General features: G+C 38.5%; 1 protein-coding gene across 2 annotated transcripts in view; it reads left to right on the forward strand.

Moving 5' to 3' along the window:
* The window catches only part of itgb1a (integrin, beta 1a), a 79,701-nt gene that overhangs the window by 36,690 nt on the left and 21,327 nt on the right, over positions 1–21,684 (forward strand). For both annotated transcript variants that reach the window (XM_067434981.1, XM_067434982.1), the window contains exons 2-6: positions 6,977–7,043; positions 7,328–7,413; positions 9,443–9,662; positions 9,766–9,936; positions 17,126–17,364. In XM_067434981.1, coding sequence (XP_067291082.1) covers positions 6,977–7,043; positions 7,328–7,413; positions 9,443–9,662; positions 9,766–9,936; positions 17,126–17,364 — 783 coding nt within the window. The remainder of the gene's footprint in view (positions 1–6,976; positions 7,044–7,327; positions 7,414–9,442; positions 9,663–9,765; positions 9,937–17,125; positions 17,365–21,684) is intronic.

Consider the following 21,684-nt stretch of genomic DNA (forward strand, 5'->3'; position numbering starts at 1 on the left):
GGAACACACTGTGTTTTGGTTCTGCTGTTATCTGTAATCTTTGTTTGGAACTATTTTCGCTGCTGAAATAGAACAAACACACTCAATATTGCATCTAAGGGTGCTTTCACACCTTCCTCATTTAGTTCGGTTGAATCGTACTAGAGTTCATTTCCCTCTTTGGTGCGGTTCGTTTGGTCAGGTCTGCAAGCAGCAATCGCACTCGGGTGCGCCAAAAGTGGACCAAACAAGCGTACCGAGACCTCCTTGAAGAGTTAGGGTTACACTCTTCACCTCCTTGAAGAGCTGATCTCGGTTCGCTTTTAAACGAACTCTGGAGCGGTTCGTTTGTGGTGAGAACGTGATCCGACCTCGAACAGAATCAACTGCAAAAGTACCGTTCTTTTTTGGACTAAACCAGCTGCCGTAGTAGGCTGCGCTGACATTATGTGCATATTACCTGATAGATCGTTGGCAATATTTTCGGGAAGATGATCATGTCAGAGTTAAGAATAATTAATGCACGCCTCCGCTTGAAGTGACGAGCGATGCGCTCTCGTCTGCAGGGCATTAGAGCGTTGTTTTCCAGTCGCATCCGCGCTTCATTACAGAAATGTATTGTTTGCATACTGTGGTAAATACACAGTGTATTAGATTATGGCCAGGGACAAAGCTAGCCCGCAGTCGTCTCTCCATAAGTGTGTAGTTTGCTGGCTTTTCCTCTTTTGCTGGAATTTTCCCACACGTAAATTCTGACCAATCGAAAAGCAGTTTAGGAAATACGCCGTGGCCAATGAGTGATGTGGATGTTGTCACGTGCCTGCATTTTGGTTTGTTTCAACTGGTTCGGACCAAAGCAACCGGTGTGGTGTGAAAAGGAACCAAAAAAGATGGAAAATGCAACAATGTATAATTGTTTGCCCTTGGTTTGGACCAAATGAACCGAACTAGAGAAGTGAAAGCACCCTAAAATGTAAGTGACTTAATGTTAATTCATTGTTTATAGAACTGTCATATGAAATCTGTGTCATTTTCAGTCGTGATGGTATTCAGGAAAACAGCACACTTGGTTGTGTGATGTTGCTTAACTTTGAGTCCTTGAGAAAACAATAAATATATCTTTAAACGAGCAACAGAAGGAGTTTTTTCAGGACTTTCTTCCAGCGGTTTGCACCTCATTACACTCCTCCATCATGACGTGGCTGTGTTTGGCCTTCATTTCGGGACAGGCATTTTGTTCTGATCCCTCTTTCACCATCCAGAAGGGAAAAGAGAGAGCAGAGAAGAAAGAAGGTAGTCTTTTTTTCCACGCAGCGGTCGAAGGGTTTGAAGTTTCTGCCTGGATTTCAGAGTCCTGGAGAGACGGGCCACCCTTTCCTGTGTTTCCTCTTTACTCCCTGTTTTGTTTGTTTTTAGTTTTTCAATTTTGCATTTATCTTTGTGTTATCTTAATGTGTTGAAGAAAATTACAGTAGGATCAGAAAGTCCATGATGAAAAAGAACAGACCTTAACAACTGCCGAGTCTTGTTTTGACACTATCTGGGTCTCAGAGTTGTACCAGGCTTTTAGCCCAGCGCTGTTCAGATAGAGATATCATTCCCATAATGCTCTCTGCCTCTCCCAGCATTCCTCAGTCCAGCTGTGAAACCTCACTGAACAGAACCATGTTGTTTTTAGTTTTTATTTTGACACCTTAATGGTGTTTAACAAGATGTTTTATGTTCAAACTCTTAATTAGGACCTAAAATGTGTTTTTCTTGGCTGGATGAATTAAAAACGAGTGGTGTTTTTGTTTTCATTGAATTTAATTAGACAGAACAGAATAGAATAATGCTTATGTGTGCATTCTTTTTGTATTACTATTATTATTATTATTACTGCCATTTTTGTACATGGTTTTTGGTTCGAACCGTTTACTCAAATAACACAAAACATTTAAAGCAACAGTTTTGTTCAAATAGTATTTTTGTTCGATGTACAGAACGCATTATTAGATAGTTTAATGACAACAGAATCTATTATTTTTTCTTGTTCTGGAAATAATATTTTTTTATAGTGCAACAAAAAATGCATATTATGAAAATACAACAATCAATATTTAGTTGTTTGACTGTAAAACATTATATGATCAATAAGTTGACAACATATGAGCAACTTTTGCTTTTTTTCAACTTTTTATAGTAATATCAGTTAAACAGGATTTCACTTAATTTTTAAGTCAGTTTAATGTAATTTAAGTTGAAATGACTTAAACATCTAAGTTGATTGTACTTAAAAATGAAACAGTGTAGTATGTAAACTAAATTAAATATTAAATATAATTTGAGAAAAAAAAGTTATTTTAAGTTGTTCCAAATGTTACTTTTATGAAATTGTTCAAAAGTATATTTTTTGTGTAGTTGTCACAATTGTAATCTGGTGTTTATTGCACCTGATTTGAGAATAAGGTTTTTGTTGACGGATGAAATGCCTTTTAAAGCACTTTTTCTGTCATCGTAACGGGAAGCTTCAGTGTGTGTCCTAAACTCTCAGTGACACGGGCTAATCTGGTCACTCTGCCCGACATGCTGTCTGCACACTGTGTGTATAAAAGGCACACTGAGAGGAGCAGTTTTTAGCATGCATGCACACTCACACACACACGCGCTTACTCACACTGACTGAATTACCCAAGACTTAGTTTATTTACTATGCAAAAGACTAACAGCGTAAGAACTTTCAGAGGTGTTACCAGGCTACTTATGATTTAATCTGGGCCGCCGCAGTTCCCACAGTGGCTCGCTTCAGCGTTTACAGGCTGGAATTCTTCTACACCACCTCATCTCTGCCCATTGAGTTTAATGGAAACCACATGCATTACATCCAGTAGGGAAGTAAAAGGCATTTTCAGCTTCACCCTGGACGCCCCACATGGGCTGAGGCTGTTTCTGTTTCCAGTCGAGCCGTAACAGCACTGCTTATATTTGTGATTTCTTTGGATCTATCTTTGGCGTTCCTGTATAATTTAGAGGCTGTGTTCTTGCATCAGACATTTCTTACACCCAGCCAGTGTCACGTTAAGAGTATCTGTCAACACTTTTGGATAATGATATACTATTTGTAGATTGTGTTAGCAGCCAGAGCGTCTCTCAAATCATTACACTAGGATTGTACAGTTACATGTTAAACTATTGTGTATGTCATTTGGTCATTTTTTATTTCATGAAGCTTTTAGGTTTTTTTTTTTGGGGGGGGGGGGGGGGGGTTGTAATGCTAAATGATACTGAGGACATTTATATGCTTATAAAACCTGATTAAATGATTGAACTGGAGGACAAAGTCTTTTAATTGTGATTATCTGTAATACGAGCTGTCAAGGGAGGTTTTGCTTGACTGTGGTGTAAACAAGATACATCTGGCTGTAGCTAAATGCAGATATGAGCCCTTTCCCTCGTGCACTTCAAATCTTAAATGTTTTGTATTATGTTTTTTTTTTTTTTACTGTACTTGCAGATAACATCATACTAATAATAAAATAAAAAGCCACTTGCACTAAATAAAATCCAAGTGTACTTACAGCGACTGTTTCTTAGCACACTTAAGTGCACTTACAGCAACTGTTTCTAAGCACACTTAAGTGCACCTAAAGCGACTGTTTCTAAGCACACTTAAGTGCACTCAAAGCGACTGTTTCTAAGCATACTTAAGTGCACCTAAAGCGACTGTTTCTAAGCACACTTAAGTGCACTTAAAGCGACTGTTTCTAAGCACACTTAAGTGCACCTAAAGCGACTGTTTCTAAGCACACTTAAGTGCACCTAAAGCGACTGTTTCTAAGCACACTTAAGTGCACCTAAAGCGACTGTTTCTAAGCACACTTAAGTGCACTTAAAGCGACTGTTTCTAAGCACACTTAAGTGCACCTAAAGCGACTGTTTCTAAGCACACTTAAGTGCACCTAAAGCGACTGTTTCTAAGCACACTTAAGTGCACTTAAAGCGACTGTTTCTAAGCATACTTAAGTGCACTTAAAGCGACTGTTTTTTAGCACACTTAAGTGCACTCAAAGCGACTGTTTCTAAGCACACTTAAGTGCACTTACAGCAACTGTTTCTAAGCACACTTAAGTGCCCTTAAAGCGACTGTTTCTAAGCACACTTAAGTGCACTTAAAGCGACTGTTTCTAAGCACACTTAAGTGCACTTAAAGCGACTGTTTCTAAGCACACTTAAGTGCACTTAAAGTGACTGTTTCTAAGCACACTTAAGTGCATTTAAAGCAACTGTTTCTTAGCACACTTAAGTGCACTTAAAGCGACTGTTTCTTAGCACACTTAAATGCATTTAAAGCGACTGTTTCTAAGCATACTTAAGTGCACTCAAAGTGACTGTTTCTAAGCACACTTAAGTGCACTTAAAGCAACTGTTTCTAAGCACACTTAAGTGCACCTAAAGCGACTGTTTCTTAGCACACTTAAGTGCACTTAAAGCGACTGTTTCTTACTTAAGTGCACTTAAAGTGACTGTTTCTTACTTAAGTGCAGTTAAAGCGACTGTTTCTTACTTAAGTGCACTTAAAGTGACTGTTTCTTAGCACACTGAAGTGCACCTAAAGGGAGTACACTTTCATTTATTTTTTAACACACTTAAGTACACTTTTAAAAAGTGCACTTGGCAATATTGTCAAATTAAAACTTCAAATCATTATATTTTATCTTTACCTTACATTATCTTCAATTTATCATTATATTTTAATATTTTGTTGTACTTTAAAAAGTGCTCTTATTTTAATGTGTTGACTAATAATTAAACTGTAGTGTATGAAACGTAAAATTAGATTTAAATTTAATCTATTTTAGATCAAATGTAATGACAAATGGATTTAAATGCATGACATACAAGTAACAGTAGAAATTACAATATAGTTTAGTTTACCATAAATGTTTGCCAGTACATTGGGCAGTACCATATTTTAAAGATGTACAAGTAATTATAAAATTGCATATAAAGATGCATACTTAAGTGTGTGGGTCAAAAAATACTCTAAAGTTGCAATTAATATAAATTTAAACTATAATACATTTACATTTAATTGTATTTAACAAGCATTTAAGTGTCTGAAAACATTGCATGCTGTAATTTTTAAAAGTATGCTAAAGTGTACTTCTTTTTCACAGGGTTGCTATGTCCCACTCCAGGAAGTTTTTAATCATTAATTTAATGTTCTGTTTTGTTAGGAAATATGACAGGAAACAGGAAAGAAAACAGTATTTGTCAAACCTTTTACTTCAAATGAAGGAAACTTTTTTTGAGCACACACTGTAATAATGTTAAGCGCTCATACTTTTGAATAGATTTCACTCCACTGAAGACATCAGCGCATGCAAAGCACTTTTGAACCCCTCACTGACACATGGAGCCAAACAGAGGGTTATTTATTAACCAGGCACAACACAAAGTCTCATGGGACACACTAATCAATAATGCTTTACCTGCAGGACAGACGACAGCCATTTATGCTTTCAGCGGGCAGAAGTGCTGTGAATCTAATGAGAGATCAATGCGAGCCAGTTACAGGAAACAAAGACACTATTGAACACATGACTAGGGTCCACATGCACCTGAAGTTTTATATTCGTAATTAAATATAATATTGGATTTTTCCTAATTTTTTACAGTGCACTCCTATTGAGGATATTGTTTGTCCACTCGAGTAACACCCTTTGCCCGAAGGAGTCAGGACTATTTCTGGCAGGGAAAGAGCCACTAGGAAACGGTTCGACCGGTGAATTATGGTTACTCTTACCCAGGAATGGCATCTGAGAGGCGGTATTTAAATTAGCCCTGCAGCGGTTCCTCTTTCAGGAGCTGAGAATAGATGAGCCCTGTTGGGTGATGAAGGTATATGACCTCCAGTGAACTCAAGGTCATCGCAAAAAAAAAAAATCTTTTCAACATTTCAAGGTGTTGAAAATAGGTCTATTATGCCCCTTTGTACAAGATAAGTCTCAGGCGTCCCCAGAACGTGTGTGAAGTTTCAGCTCAAAATTCTCCACAGATCATTTATTATACCATGTTGTAAATGGCCATTTTTGAGTGGAATGAAAACCGTGCTGTTTCTGTGCATGTATCTTTAAATGCAAATGAGCTGCTGTTCCGCCCCCCTGTCATGAAGAGGGCGGAGCCATGACAGCTCGTGCCTCAGATACTCTGTTGGAAAATAAAACATCTGTTTGGTTTTGATGATCATCAGGGTGAGAAATTAGCACCTGCCACCAGCCAATGGTGGGTGACTTTGCTGTGTATACCAGCCCCAGTGGCGGGTGAATTGTAAAACATATTTTTATTGGTTACTGCTTAAAACATTCATTGTAACGGATTGGACAGATTTTGTCAAAGAATGCTGTTGCTAGTAACAATAATGCACTTTTGTCGAGTAACTCATTTGATTGTTTTTCAGCGCTAAGAGTGTTTTCATTTCATTTTGTATAAATTGTCTCTTAATTTTAATCAATGTTTCGTCAACCATGTGCCTGTATTTAATAAATAAGAAGCAAATAGACTATAGAAGGCAATAATCGTGACACGAAGGTGCGGGAGCAATCACCGTCATTGCACATGAACTGGAGAGCGTCTCATAAATACGTAATACAAAACAGCGTATAGGCTACTTCTCACAGACATGAGAAATACAGTGCCTTGCGAAAATATCCGGCCCCCTTGAACGTTGCGACCTTTTGCCACATTTCAGGCTTCAAACATAATGATATGAAACTGTAATTTTTTGTGAAGAATCAACAACAAGTGGGACACAATCATGAAGTTGAACGAAATTTATTGGATATTTCAAACTTTTTTAACAAATCAAAAACTGAAAAATTGGGCGTTTATATATTTATATATTATCATTTATTTACTTGATAAGCTCAGATGTTACCCCATTCATTGTTTTCTCAAATCAATGGTGCTTGTTTTGAAAGTGAATCCACTGCTTATGGTTTTTGTCTTTTCGTTGTAGATGGACCTGAAGCTACTTTTCATATCAACATTATTAGGGATCATATGTGGCAGCCGAGCACAGCAAGGTAATGTCAACTTTCAGATCACCGAAGCTTGAAATACTGTACTGTAAGTCAGAATTATTAAGCGCTGGGTTTCTGTTGAGGAGAACTAACCGAGGTTCTCGTTCTGCAGTTAAATACTGCTGTCATTACTCAGAGGTCGCTCCACCCAGTGCGGTCGGAGCATTATCCATAATGGAAAACATAGAGTAGTCCTCTCTGGCTCCAATTACAGTAAGCCAGAGCGATGTAAATGAATCGACTCTCTGGACAGATTTGAAACGCTCTCTGTCTCTTGTGTTCTGCAGAGGGCAACGAGTGCATCAAAGCCAACGCTTTATCCTGCGGAGAGTGCATACAAGTGGGGGCTAAATGTGGATGGTGCACTGATAACGTGAGTAGCGTCCAAATGCCATGTGCATTCTTTACTTTAACTCTCCAACACTGAAACAAACACATTTATGCAGCATCACACTCATAATCACAGCTGTACTCAGAGCAACAGCTTGATTATGATATTGCTTGTATACAACAGCTCAATAAATGAGAGGCTAATATTGAGGAAAGGACATGATGCCAAACAAAATGACTCAATCTAAGTCATTTGATATTAATAGTTATGGCAGATTTGCCAGGAACCTTGTTGGAGGATAAGTGTTGTCATTCCATTCATGCTAGGAAATCTCATTCCACATGGAAACATTATGGTGATGCTCGAGTTTGTGCTTATATGAGTCCTTATAAGGAATTTTAAGCATCAATGAAGCAAAATATGATGGAATCAGTGAATAAATTTCATAATTTTGTTGCTGAATTTTTTAATATCAAATTGTCATAACAGGATTTTCTTTTCTAAAAATGTTCTAATTATTAAATGGTGTTTAATTTTTTGTAGTATTAAGTAAATTAATACTTTTATTCGATTATATTAAATGTTTTGAATGCTGAAAATTCAGCTTTGATCACAGAAATAAATATATCTGCAAGCAGCCGTCAAGAGGCCAAGCACAAAGAAGGCACAACAAGTCATGACTGAGCATTAGAACAACTGCAACAATAAGCAATTAATGACAAATTAAGATGATTTCAGACAAGATAGCTGAAAAATGACAAATATAGTCACTATTTATATGATTTAATAGTTTATCACTTTTGACCAATAGGTGGCGCTGTGACCAAATTGATGTGGTGTCACATGACAATGACACATACACAGTTTGGTGTCAATATGCCAAAGCATTGCAGAGATACAGCCTCAGCCGCCATACGAAAATAGTTTTGTCTGTCGACACAAAATCCATAGCTTTTTGTCGGCATGGTCTAAAGATGATCTGACTCGAATTTGGTGAAAATTGGACATATAGTCTAGGATTAGTTCAAAAACTAGTTTTTTAAAGAAATTCAAAATTGCAGACAGGATTTTTGTCTGACTATGGCAAAATTGGTATCTGTGTTTTGGGCATTGAATCTATTATTACAAAAGCAAAAAATTGCATAAGTTTTGACCACAAGGTGGCACTGCCCCAAACCTTTTGAGTACCTTCAGGGCATGATGCCAAAGACACATACCAAGTTTTGCAATGACATACCAATGCGTTTGTAAAATTCAAAATGCCCATAACTTTTTTGTTGGCATGGACTGAAGAGGATAGGAGTTCGAAATAGTAGGTTCTTCAGAAAATTCAAAATGGTGGAAACATTTTCATGATGGAAATTTTTCAACTTGATAATCAAATCATCTTAAATCAGGAATTTAGTTTCTAGCCCTTATGGTTCAAAAGTTATTAGCATGAATTTGAGTGCAAATTTGGCCAGTTGGTGGCGCTAGAGGGATTGAGTTAGAGACTCCAAATTTGCTATGGGGTTCAGTTCAGACTGTCCTCTATATGTGTGCCAAATTTGATAACTTTCTCACAAGCGGGTCTATGGTCTGCCATAGACTCGAGCGGAAAAATAATAAATAAGAAGAACGATTACAACAGGTGCCTACTGACATTTTCCTATATATTCACATAGAAAAACATTTTAGCTCGATTTTTGATCAAAGAAATGCAGCTTTGGTGAGCAGAAGGGTCTTCTTTCAAAAACACTTTTGAACAAATTCAAATAATCTGACGTGTAAATCACACACTGCAAAAAAAAAAAATGCATTTCTTACTTAGTATTTTTGTCTAGTTTCTAGTCTAAATTTCTAAAAATTCTTACATTAAGAAACATTTACTAGACAAGTAAAAATTATTGTCTTGTTTTGGGGGAAAAATAACTCAAAATTAAGAGAGTTTTTGCTCAAAATAAGCTAAATAATTTTAAGATTTTTTTGATGTTTGGACTAGAAATAAGACAAAAATACTAAGTAAGAAAAGCATTTTTTGCAGTGCATAACACAATCCCAAATAACAGCCTCAATATTTGCTCCCCGACAGGAGTTTCTAAAGCAGGGCGAGCCGACATCGGCGCGGTGCGATGAGCTGGAGTCGCTCATTAAACGAGGCTGTTCGGAGCCCAAGATCGAAAACCCTCGCGGCACCCAAAGGATCCTCAAGAACAAAGCAGTGACCCACCGCAAGAAAGGAGCGGAGAAACTTCGACCCGAGGACATCACACAGATCCAGCCTCAGAAACTCAGCCTCAGCCTCAGATCCGGTGCCTGCACACTTCATATCATACGGCCTTGTTGCTTTTCATTGATCTGCACGAGTCATTTGGGGAATGCTAACACATTGGGAATGATTTGTTATTTCTGCAGGGGAACCTCAAAATATCAAGCTGAAGTTCAAGAGGGCTGAAGACTATCCCATAGACCTGTACTACCTGATGGACCTGTCCTACTCCATGAAGGATGACCTGGAGAACGTCAAGAATCTAGGGACTAGTTTGATGAAGGAAATGTCCAAGATCACCTCAGATTTCAGGATAGGTGAGAGTCTTAAACTGTTCTCCTTTAAAATATTGGTTCTATGCTATTTTCAACCCTGTAATCTCTGTAATGTTGAAAAATGTACGATTTAGATGGCAAAAAAAGTATGATAAAATTATAATTGCATGTGTAGCATGGCGGCTCGATTGTAACGACTACGCCACCCCGTTTCAATGGGGAAAACCTATGAAATAAAGCACGCAAGTGCGTTCCACCAAGAGAGGCGAGAGGCATGGGTTCCGTACAAAATATAATTTATTTATTTCTAAGAAAGTTGGCCAACAATTATTTAAAACTAGAAGGACAAGTGTCATGGACTGAAAGTAAGGAAACAGAGGAAATTAAGTCACAATAAAACTTGACAGGCTGAGAGCAGGAGAGCAGGCTCGTGTAACCGCAACAGGCATACAATGGAAACCACGCCAATCAGAATCACACCCACCAAGTTCACTGTAAAGACACAAAACTAGTGACACTGCAATAAAGGACACAGCAAGAATGACACCCTTTAGTGATGTAAAGCCTGTAATGCCCTAAAGAACCTGCCCGCTCCAGGAAGCCCACAGCTCCTAAAGAAGAAAATACAAAAGTAAAATTAATAAATTATACAATTGTAAAGAAAACAATCAATTTACAAAATCAAATGACCAAAAGAAAGGAAGCAACGGGTTACAATACACTCAGAATAAACCAAGTATAAATACAGACAGCTCACATTAAAGAAAGAAAATTAATGTACCAAACCGTTGCAGTTAAACTCAGAATAACTCATACAAACAAATCTACAAAGAAAAACAAGAATATTAACACTAAACAAATACATAAAACATCCAGCCCACTTAATGGTAAGTATGCTTGACACAGATGTACCCAGACGCCAAAAGCAGCAGCGTGGCTCAGAGCCAAAGGTGAAGAAAAAGACTGTTGAGGGGAAACATCAAGAAACCTGCTAAACGTCCACAAACAGACTCAATGATCCAGTGAAGTAATACTTTGACGGCATCTACAAGTCACTCAATATCCTTATTAAACAGCAACAGCTGGCACTCCAATCAGGGTTACGTTAAGCAGCAATGCCATACCAATGGGAGCCCTGAAGGCACACCGCACTGGAAGTAAGCAGGACATCGCACACTCAAATTTACAATTACTCATCACCCTCCATAGTCTGTGACAACACAAAAGGGGCGGGGTTGACCATGATGCACTCCAGGAGGCATGGACCACAAGTTTATATATGCCCATGGGGCAATAACTGATTGGCCACATCTTAACTGATAGTGACGCATTAACCAGTCACCTGATCTCACTACACATGCAATGCAACAAAACATAAAATCAATGAGATCTTTATAACAGTATAGAGACTACTTACATGAAATGCATATAAATATCAGTCGTCACTCTATATTTACTAGGGCTGGGTATTGACACAAATCTCACAATTTGATTTGATTCAATTATTTTATACTGTTTCTCAGGAGCAATACATGGCACATTTTCTCAAGGAAAATAAATCTCCTAATGCTGTAAACGATGGGAGTCAGTTGTAGCTACTAGGCTACATTAGTCTACTATAATATTGAAGGTAAAAGGAACTGATTTGTATAAAAACACCTAATTTACACTCAATGGCCCTCATTTATCAAAAGTGCGTACACCAAATTTCCAGCGTACACCTTGCGTACACCCAAACCCACGGTGACTTTGAGATTTATCAATATGGACGTTGGCGTGCGGCACGCTCAAATCCTACGGCAGCTCAGGAGGTGGTGTACGCACACACACACACACACACACACACACGCTCAAATCCTACGCCAGCTCAGGAGGTGGTGTACGCACACACACACACACACACGCTCAAATCCTACGCCAGCTCAGGAGGCGGTGTACGCACGTTTGAGTTGGTGGGAAAATGCGCAGAAAAACAATTCCTAACACCACAAAACGCACTGACAAAGATATGCTATAGTATGACCCACTGTAAAAAACAACAACAACATAGTAATTATAAACTTCAGTGTTTATTTTTGTGCAACGTATTCAATGTTTAATTTGTGTGACTATAGGCTACCAAATCATGAGGCATGTACTCCTCCAGCTGCGAGCCTGTGCTCAGCTGCACACGGACTGGGACTGAATAATTCTGACTGACAAAATAATAAAAATTACATTCTTCTTCTTTCAAATAATAATAATAATAATAATAATAATAATAAAATAAATAATAAAGGCATTCTTCTTCTAAATAACAATAAGCCTCATTAATAATAAAAATCATAATAATAATAATAAAAAGAATCTTACAAATTGTCATGCAATTATTAATGTGAATGAATTAGGGCCAGGACTTTAACGCGTTTATTAAGATTAATTAATTCCGTGATTTTAACGCGTTAATTAATTACACACACAAAAAAAAAAATGTAACCACACATATTTTTGCACCGCGGAACGTTTTTCAATGAATGAGTTTCGACGGAGCGATTATACTGGAACACCAACTAGCGCTCCGGAGTCACGACAACAACAAACCATGAGTGAACATGAACGAAGAAGCTGATGAGACCGCTTTGCTCGGCCCCGTGGATGGGACATTTTGTTTTAAAAAACGAAAGGATGGAAGCGTCGTCAAGAGCACGGTTGTGTGCAAGCGATACAACAAGGAATTAGCGTATCACCGCAGCACATCGAGCCTCAAATATCACAAATACGCTTTTGCTAAACTTAATGGCAAACATTGCACTGGTCTGCTGGACTGAAATAAATAAACTATATTTTGTTGATTAAGCTTATGTATTCAGTCATTATTCAATGGGATACTAAAAATACATGTGAAAAATTACTTCTCATTGTTCTCAGGTCAAATATTTATATGCAATTTAAATGCGATTAATTACGATTAATTAATTACAAAGCCTCTAATTAATTAGATTAATTTTTTTAATCGAGTCCCGGCCCTAGAATGAATAGTAGGCTACGCCACATCATCATCATATCGTACACCCCAATATATGTGCCGTGATATGAAATTAAATGCAAATTGTTTCAAAACACATGCTGTAAAATAATGCATTGATAGGTCATTTCTCATCCAAACAGCGATTTAAACTGCTGGAGTGCGCTTCTCAACCTCCGCACTATTAACAGTACTCGTAATTTAGGTCCATATTTTGTTTTTGTGGGTGCCTTTAATCCCACTCTTTAAACTCCCAAATAAAACAATTTTAGGGTTTTTTTTCCACTTCCCTGGTGATGGTCTCGATGGGCGTCTCAATCATCTCACTAGTCCACTAGTCAGGGCACTGATCAGGGAGTCAGCCCATTGACTTATGTCCTAATCACTGCCCTGACTAGTGGACTAGTGAGATGATTGAGCGCGCCCGATCTCCACGTCGGAGAAGTTTCGCTTCTTTGTAGAGGTTGGCAGATCGATACTAATATCGATAATATCGATACCAACGCTGGTATCGGTATTGATCGATACCAACGTGAAAATATCGATACTTAAGTTTCAGTTTCTCTCGTTTTGCGACCTGGCCGTGTTTGTCAAAATGCTGCTGCTGTCACAGAGCAGAGGAAGCTCTCAAGAGAGTGTGCTGCTCGTGCTCGTCCTCCCCCTCTCCTGTTTTGTACCGTCACGTGACTTACCACTATAGCGCCACCACCAGCAGTCAGACGTGCGCCGCTCAGCCGCGCATTTTAATTTTCAGCATTATATCGTATTACAAGGAGAATTTGTTTTACATTTTTTATATTTATTGTGAAGTAAAACTTTGTGACTTTGTTTATTTAAGAAAAAAATCCTGAAAAGAAGTGCACTAAAGAGGAGAAACATTTTTTGTTAACATGCTACTTGAAAAGAGAATTTGTTTTTACATTTTTTATATTTGTGAAGTAATCATTTTGTAACTTTGTTTATTTAAATAAAGCAGAAGTAACCAAAAGTTGTTTCTGAACAAAAGCTTTTGTAGCGCTGATTAATAACTCAAAATGCAAATCACAAAAACAAATTAAAAGTCATGAAAATTCATTTTGATTTAGGTTGAAGACGCATCCACCTTAATTATTAAGAAGTATCGGTATTGGTATCGGTATCTGCGATACTGGCCCTGTATTTACTTGGTATCGGATCGATACCAAATCTAGCGGTATCGCACACCTCTACTTCTTTGCCGTCTTCCGTGTGTCCATGGTATAAAATGAGGGCGTGGGGGAGGCGGAGACTTGAATATATAGGGGCGTGTTATTCTAATGACGATCGGTTTCAGCCGCCGCATTTATCAAGGGCAGGGATTGCGTACACCTGGATTGCAGAGGTGCTCACAGCTTCATAAATCAGGCGGTGAGAGGAGTGTAAGCATAATCTTACGCCAACATATACGCCCGTTTCTATGCAAGATGGATAAATGAGGGCCATTGTGTTTAAAAAAAATGATAATTAAGTTATGAGATTAACTTTACAATTGTCATAAAAACCTGAAACCCTTTTTTTCTCAAATAAAAAATAATCAAGTAAACCTAAGCTGCTTCAATATTTGATCATCTTGAAATATTACTAACAATATAAAAGTGATTCTTATGTTAACTGTGAAAACCAGTAAAGATTTCATAGCAAAACGACATTTTGTACAATTATTGTGTGCGACAGGTCAGGTATCAGCAAAGCTTTGATCATGTTGATATAACTTTGCATATCAAATATTTTACAGAAGGCTTTATAGGATTAAACATATAATAACATTGTTTTATATATACACACTACAAATTCTGTGTAAAAAACAAGCTAATGTTGGGTCAAATTTGGACTAACCCAGCAGTTGTGTTGTTTTAACTCAGCGATTGGGTTGTCTTAAGCAAATATTTAACCCAACCACAGGATTAAAACAACCCAATTGCTGGGTTAGTCCATATTTGACCCAACATTGGGTTAAAACAACCCAGCATTTTTTTTAGGGATGTCCCGATCAGGTTTTTTTGCCCCCGAGTCCGAGTCATTTGATTTTGAGTATCTGCCGATACCGAGTCCCGATCCGATACTGCTATAATACATAAAAAAAGAATAAAGAAGAGCGAAAAAACGAACCAGGATGTTCCTTATTTTTTATTTTATTCACCTTATTTTAACATTCAACACCTCTAACAAACAGAGCACTTCTGTGAGGTAGCTTGAACAATCAAGTAATAAATAAACATAAATTCTTCACTTTTGGATTTTAGTGGAACAGTAAATATAAAAAATTCCGGGACCGGAGTTGCACCGAGCAGGAAGTACAACGACGATATCAAAAGCACACCCATACTTTTACAGATGCAGAACAATTAATTATTTTGGTGTGAAATAAACAGTTATGGAAATTAAATTAAATTAAATAATCTGCTCCCAAAAATCCTGAAAAAAGTCTGTTAGTGCCTCAGTACAACTTCACTCAGATCTCAGCTGTCAATCATGACGTCACACAGCCGATTTTATAGCATCAAATAACTAACTAAAACTAAACTTATTTAAAAAACGAACACTTGAAAAAATATTTGAAGTGTAATTTGATTGAAGTGTAATTAACAATGCTTTTCAGGTTTTTATAGGTCTAGCATTAGTTTTTAGGTAGATAAATTGAATAAAGTAGGCTAATTAAATGTAAAATAGCTGTATATTTAACTGTTTAAATTAAAGACTAATCCTTACAAAAGCTATTTAATCAAGAGCAGTGAGTGATTCCTTATCTTTTGTTTGATATTGAACAGACAGCAGTGAAGGCTACTGCCCCTTTAAGACCTAATGGAAGGCTCTGCGTCGTCTTTCTCGACTGTATAAAGTCCTCTTAAGGCATATTCAGACTATGTCTGCTTGGATACTCATCAAGATGGACATGTTGACATACTTCTTGTGTGAGTTGGTCCGTTTAAGCGCAAGACTTGAACGAGAACTCAATATTTGCGCGCTGTGAGACGAGTGCGCGCTTTCGGATGATGCACAGAGACAGATCAGCGCGCGCGTTCTCATTCGCGCCTTCTGGCGAATATACCCGGGGGATGACTGTGAAAATGACTGCTCATATTCGAACATACGGCAGCACTCGCATGCATTGAACAAAGTTTACACAGATAGACCGTTTTGCCCACGTTTTTCTTTTATTAGCGCTGTTGTAATGTATCACTGAGGAGCCAGCACGTGGATCCATCGACAGAAACATACATAACGCATTATTTTCAAGTTACAACCCATATTATTGATGCGTCATCAGATGTGAGATGAACCGCGGTGCAAGTGCGAACCTTTTACATGGCACCCCTGCTCACCTCACCCCAGAATATATAAATATCCGAGTCCTGATCGGGATGTAACGTCCGATTCCGATCGAGTCTGAAATCACGTGATCGGATCGGGACATCCCTACATTTTTTAGAGTGTGTGTAATATATATGTAATGATTAACAAGCCTATGATATCATTAGGCACACAGTATATTTATTTTAAAATGTATTTACTCTTAAATATGTTCATCTGTACTTACGCATGTCCTTCAAACCACATGTTGACTTTCAATACATCTTTCCATATGAACTCTTTCGTGTTTTTTTTTTTTTAAACTTGCCAGGCACCGCACTAGCAGTTTTGATAATTTTCTCAAAAGTTTCATGGCCCCCAGAATATTTTGTTATATGAAATATCTGAACATGCATTATATCAAAAGAAAAAACAGAGCCTGTTTTATTCTAGCTTCATGCATTCCTTTTTTATCAACACTTGAATGTGGGTAAGTTTAATAAAAAAGCAACATTTTCAGCAAAAAGCTGAGAAAATCATATTTTTGTCTAAGACTCTTCATCCAGATGTGATTCAGAGATGATTAAAAACAGATGGAGTAGCTTCACAGTCCTGTAGCTCATCCTGGGTCCACATTTCATTCAGTAACATTGGGCACTTTTGACATATATGATGTGTAATGTTGATGATCGCATTATTTTACATATGCATCTGTTTATAAGAGATCGCTCGTTTCTGCTTCTTCTTCGTCTGTGTTTTGATCTGGAGATTTGGCACTCTTTCAGAAGATGTACATAGCGCCCCCTACTGTATAACAGTGAAAACAGAGAAAGACCTAATCAAAACTTTCATCGCACTGCCAAAGCCATTAGATGCACGAGTAAGCTTGAATTTACAGCTTGGCTCATTTCCTGACAGGTTTTGGCTCTTTCGTGGAGAAGACCGTAATGCCGTATATCAGCACAACTCCAGCCAAGCTCCTGAACCCCTGCACTGGGGACCAAAACTGCACCAGCCCCTTCAGCTACAAGAACGTGCTGAAACTCACCAGCAACGGGCAGCAGTTCAACAGTCTGGTGGGAAAACAGCAGATATCTGGCAACCTCGACTCGCCCGAGGGAGGATTTGATGCCATCATGCAGGTTGCCGTCTGTGGAGTGAGTATAAAACAACTGGAGAAGGGTTTGTTGTATTTGTACGTTACTGATAACATTTATTTACTATGAGAATATTGGCCTGTTGCATAAACTGATTAGACTAGTCTTAAAGGGATAGTTTACCCTGAAATGAAATTAAAGCCATCTTTTACTCACCCTGCTGTTGATTCAATGCCCTTTGTTCTTATATCCCTTTTAGACGTCAAAGGCAGAAACTTAAAAATAATAGTCCTGCACACGCTCCTTCCTATAATGGCAGTGGATAGTGACCAGGTTAAAAGATTACAAAAAGGATATATATATATATATATATATATATATATATATATATATATATATATATATATATATATATATATATATATTGTATTCAATTATTTATATATATGATAATAAATAATACAATACTAATAATAAAACCTGAAGTGAATATTGTGTACCGGTTGTCATGATATCAGTTTTATTATTAGTATTGTATTATTTCTTATCATATACATTATTAAAAGACGAGAGTCAGGTTTTTTTTCTATTGAGCCTGATTTCTCAAAATGCTGCTTGTGTGTTTATCTTGGTTGTCATGACTGCGGTGCCCATGCTCACGGTTCCTGCTAGTCATTTAAACAGAGTAATGGCTGAGCTCAGTGTTTTGACTAAATAATAGTTTATTTCTTGCAAAACCTTATAGAATGCCTCCTGGACACTGTCCATATATAATAATAATAATAATAACTTGTTACATTTATATAGCGCTTTTCTAGGCACTCAAAGCGCTTTACATAGAAGGGGGGAATCTCCTCAACCACCACCAATGTGCAGCACCACCTGGATGATGCGACGGCAGCCATATTGTGCCAGAACGCTCACCACACACCAGCTGATTGGTGGAGAGGAGACCGAGTGATGAAGCCAATCAGGATATGGGGATTATTAGGAGGCCATGATGGACAGGGGCCAGTGGGCAAATTTGGCCAGGATGCCGGGGTTACACCCCTACTCTTTATCGAAGGACATCCTTTTTTTAACGACCACAGAGAGTCAGGACCTCGGTTTAACGTCTCATCCGAAGGGCGGTGCTCTTTGTCAGTATAGTGTCCCCATCACTACACTGGGGTGTTAGGACCCACACAGACCACAGGGTGAGCGCCCCCTGCTGGCCTCACTAACACCTCTACCAGCAGCTCCTGGTTTTCCCAGTTGGTCTCTCATCCAGGTACTGACCAGGCTCAGCCCTGCTTAGCTTCAGTGGGAAACCAGTCTTGGGCTACAGGGTGATATGGCTGCTGGTGTGGCGCGGGTCTCACTGTATCATTGCCTCTTACTTTTGTATAATTTTTGTAATGTTTTACCCTGGTCGCTATCCACCGCCATTATAGAAAGGAGCACATGCATCTTACATTTCTGCTTTTGAGGTCCAAAAGGGATAGAAGGACATAGGGCATTGAATCAACAGCAGGGTGAGTAAAAGATGGCTTTAATTTCATTTCAGGGTAAACTATCCCTTTAAGAGTTGGTCATCTCTTTTTTTTTTTTTTGCGACTGGTCTTGACTTCAGCTAGATATGTCTAATTTGAATAGGAAATGTCAGACTGATTGTGTAGCCAGAGCTTCAGACTGACGGCAGAAGTTGTGGCTCTCCATCGCAGCTTTCATGACATGTAAAGCAACCAATCACAGTTTGTTTGTCCCACATCATGCTGGGTGTGAAAATGTAACTTTGATATCCCTATAATAACAGACCGGCATGTAAAACTCTTGGACGTATTTCAAAGAGTCTATGCCGTAAACTTCACATACTTTAGCATTTAGTTGATCGGGATGAGCGCTCATTATCACAGTTGTAAACTCGACGGCACTCTTCTTCCATGAGGGAGTTTGGCTTCATGGCATTTGTTTCCAGGCGGACTGTTAAAGAATATATCACACTCGTTTCTTGGAAAACCTGTAGAATTCAACCAATCAGATGCCGACTTTGAAACTCCTGAACTGTTTCCAATTTAGTGTAGCATTTGCATCAGAGGTTCAGCCAACAGTCCGAGGCTAAAACGACCTCTTTTCTACTGCCAGTTGGTCAAACTAATTCTTTAAAGGTTAGTTCAGACAAAAAATGACAATTATCCCATAATACACTCATCCTCAAGCCAACTTAGGTGTTGATGACGTTCTTCTTTCAGCCAAACACAATTAGAGTTATATTAAAACATTTTGAGCAAAAAGCTGAGAAATTAAAAAGCAGGACATTAAACAATATCCTGGCTCTTCTCAGCTTTATAATGGCCGTGAATCGGGGGTGAGATTTTGAAGCCCAAAAAAATGCATCCATCCATCATAAAAGTAATCCATACAACTCCAGGGGGTTAATAAAGGCCTTCTGAAATGAATCGATGGGTTTGTGTGAGAAAATTATCCATATTTAACACATTATAAAGTAAAATAACACGCTTCCGGAGGACCGCCTTCTGACGAGTGACCTTTGACCTGACGCATGACGTAGGATGTAGCACAGATGTATACGTAGATACCTCATTAGCGACTGTTTCTATGGGCCGCTATACGTTAGCCGTCCGCCATTTGAGAACGGTCAAAGCCAATTGCGAACGCGCTTTGTGACCATTCAAATGTCACACTCCACGCGCAAGCTATGGTTGACAGGGCAGAAGCAGTGCATGTGGAGAGCGGGAGCCGCGCGTGCCCGACGCTCGTCCGCTGGGCATTCTGGCAGCGCTCGCCTCGCTGATCACTCGCACCTGAAACGTGTATTACACAGACTATCATATCGTCCATTCTGTCACATTTGCCGGTGTTCTCCCCCGAGATGTGCTTTGATTCATGACGGGCAGCATATATTTGCTGCAAATGCCCCATTCCCAAACACACATGCATATAATATGCTGTATAAGTTGTTCACTTGATAAATGTAACATTAAAGTTAAGATACGCTTAGTTTAATCATTTAAACAGGCCTTGGAAGTTTGGGCAAAATCTTCTGGCAGTGATATGTTTTCGTGTATTTTATTATTTATTTCACAGGGCTGGATGTGGTGATTGTGAAACTCACGGAACACTGCACTAAATGATTTTATGGTGAAATCGGTTCTCTTTCAGGTTAATCAGGTCAAGTTGATCAAGAACTAGGCACCGTGGCTTTAATTCAGCGCGAGCATCGCGGCAAAAACAGACTCGCTGACAGACGGGCATGCTTATAGAACAGCAGAAATATGTCGGTTTCTCTTCTTTAAATACTCTTACATTTAGTTTGATTTAAACACTTTACAAGGGCCAATGTTTGTTTCCATACATTTTCCAGTTCTTGAATACTGGGAATTGAAATTCAAGAACCATGAAGCCTGTTACTAACAAATGTTACATGTTTTTGTGTAGATCCAAACATTAAAATTGCTAAACTATCACAAACGTCTGACCTGAGAAAGGTTTCTTCGGGAAGTTAAATCGTGCCGGGCTTTACTTTTGATGACTGACAGCATCTAAAATGTTGACGTGTGTTGACCGTTCTAAAATGGCGGCTCGTCAACGTGCCTGGAGCGTTCGAATGAGGTATCTACGTATACATATCTATGAGTAGCGTAAGCTCAGGAGGGAATAGACGACCTCTGACCCTACGCGTGACGTTTGACCTCTGACCCGACATAGGAGTAGCGTAAGCTCAGGAGGGAATAGACGACCTCTGACCCTACGCGTGATGTTTGACCTCTGACCCGACATAGGAGTAGCGTAAGCTCAGGAGGGAATAGACGTCACTTGCGGTTTAAACAACAAACTCAAGCTCCTCCCACATTTCTCTTTAGAAATCCTTGTTTTAGACTCTAGTTCATGACCGGTGTTTTGTTTTGCTCTACCCTCGGCGCTTCTGTGTCAGGTCAGGGGTCATTCTTCCGCTGGAACTCGACTTGTGTACGGCCGTTACCGGAAACCTGTTGTTATTACGATAAAGTTATGAATATGGATATTTTTCTTGGCTTAAGAAGGCCTTCATTAACCCCTGGAGTTGGATGGATTACTTTTATGATGCACTTTTTGGGCTTCAAAATCTAAGGTATCATTCACTCCCATTATAAAGCTTGGAAGAGCCAGGATATTTTTTATATAACTCTGATTGAATTCGTCTGAACGATGACTTGAGGATGAGTAAATTAAATAATTATGGAATTATTATCATTTTTGGGTGAACTGTCCCTTTAAGACACAAAGAGGCTAAGGTTATGCAACTGGTAATGTTATAAGTCCTTATTAGATTATTTTCTGACTTTATTAGTGGAAAAAATGTAATGCTACTGTAATATGGCATCTTTGATTCATTTGAGT

Source organism: Pseudorasbora parva, chromosome 24, assembly GCF_024679245.1.
Source record: "Pseudorasbora parva isolate DD20220531a chromosome 24, ASM2467924v1, whole genome shotgun sequence".
In the NCBI taxonomy this organism is placed as follows: domain Eukaryota; kingdom Metazoa; phylum Chordata; class Actinopteri; order Cypriniformes; family Gobionidae; genus Pseudorasbora; species Pseudorasbora parva.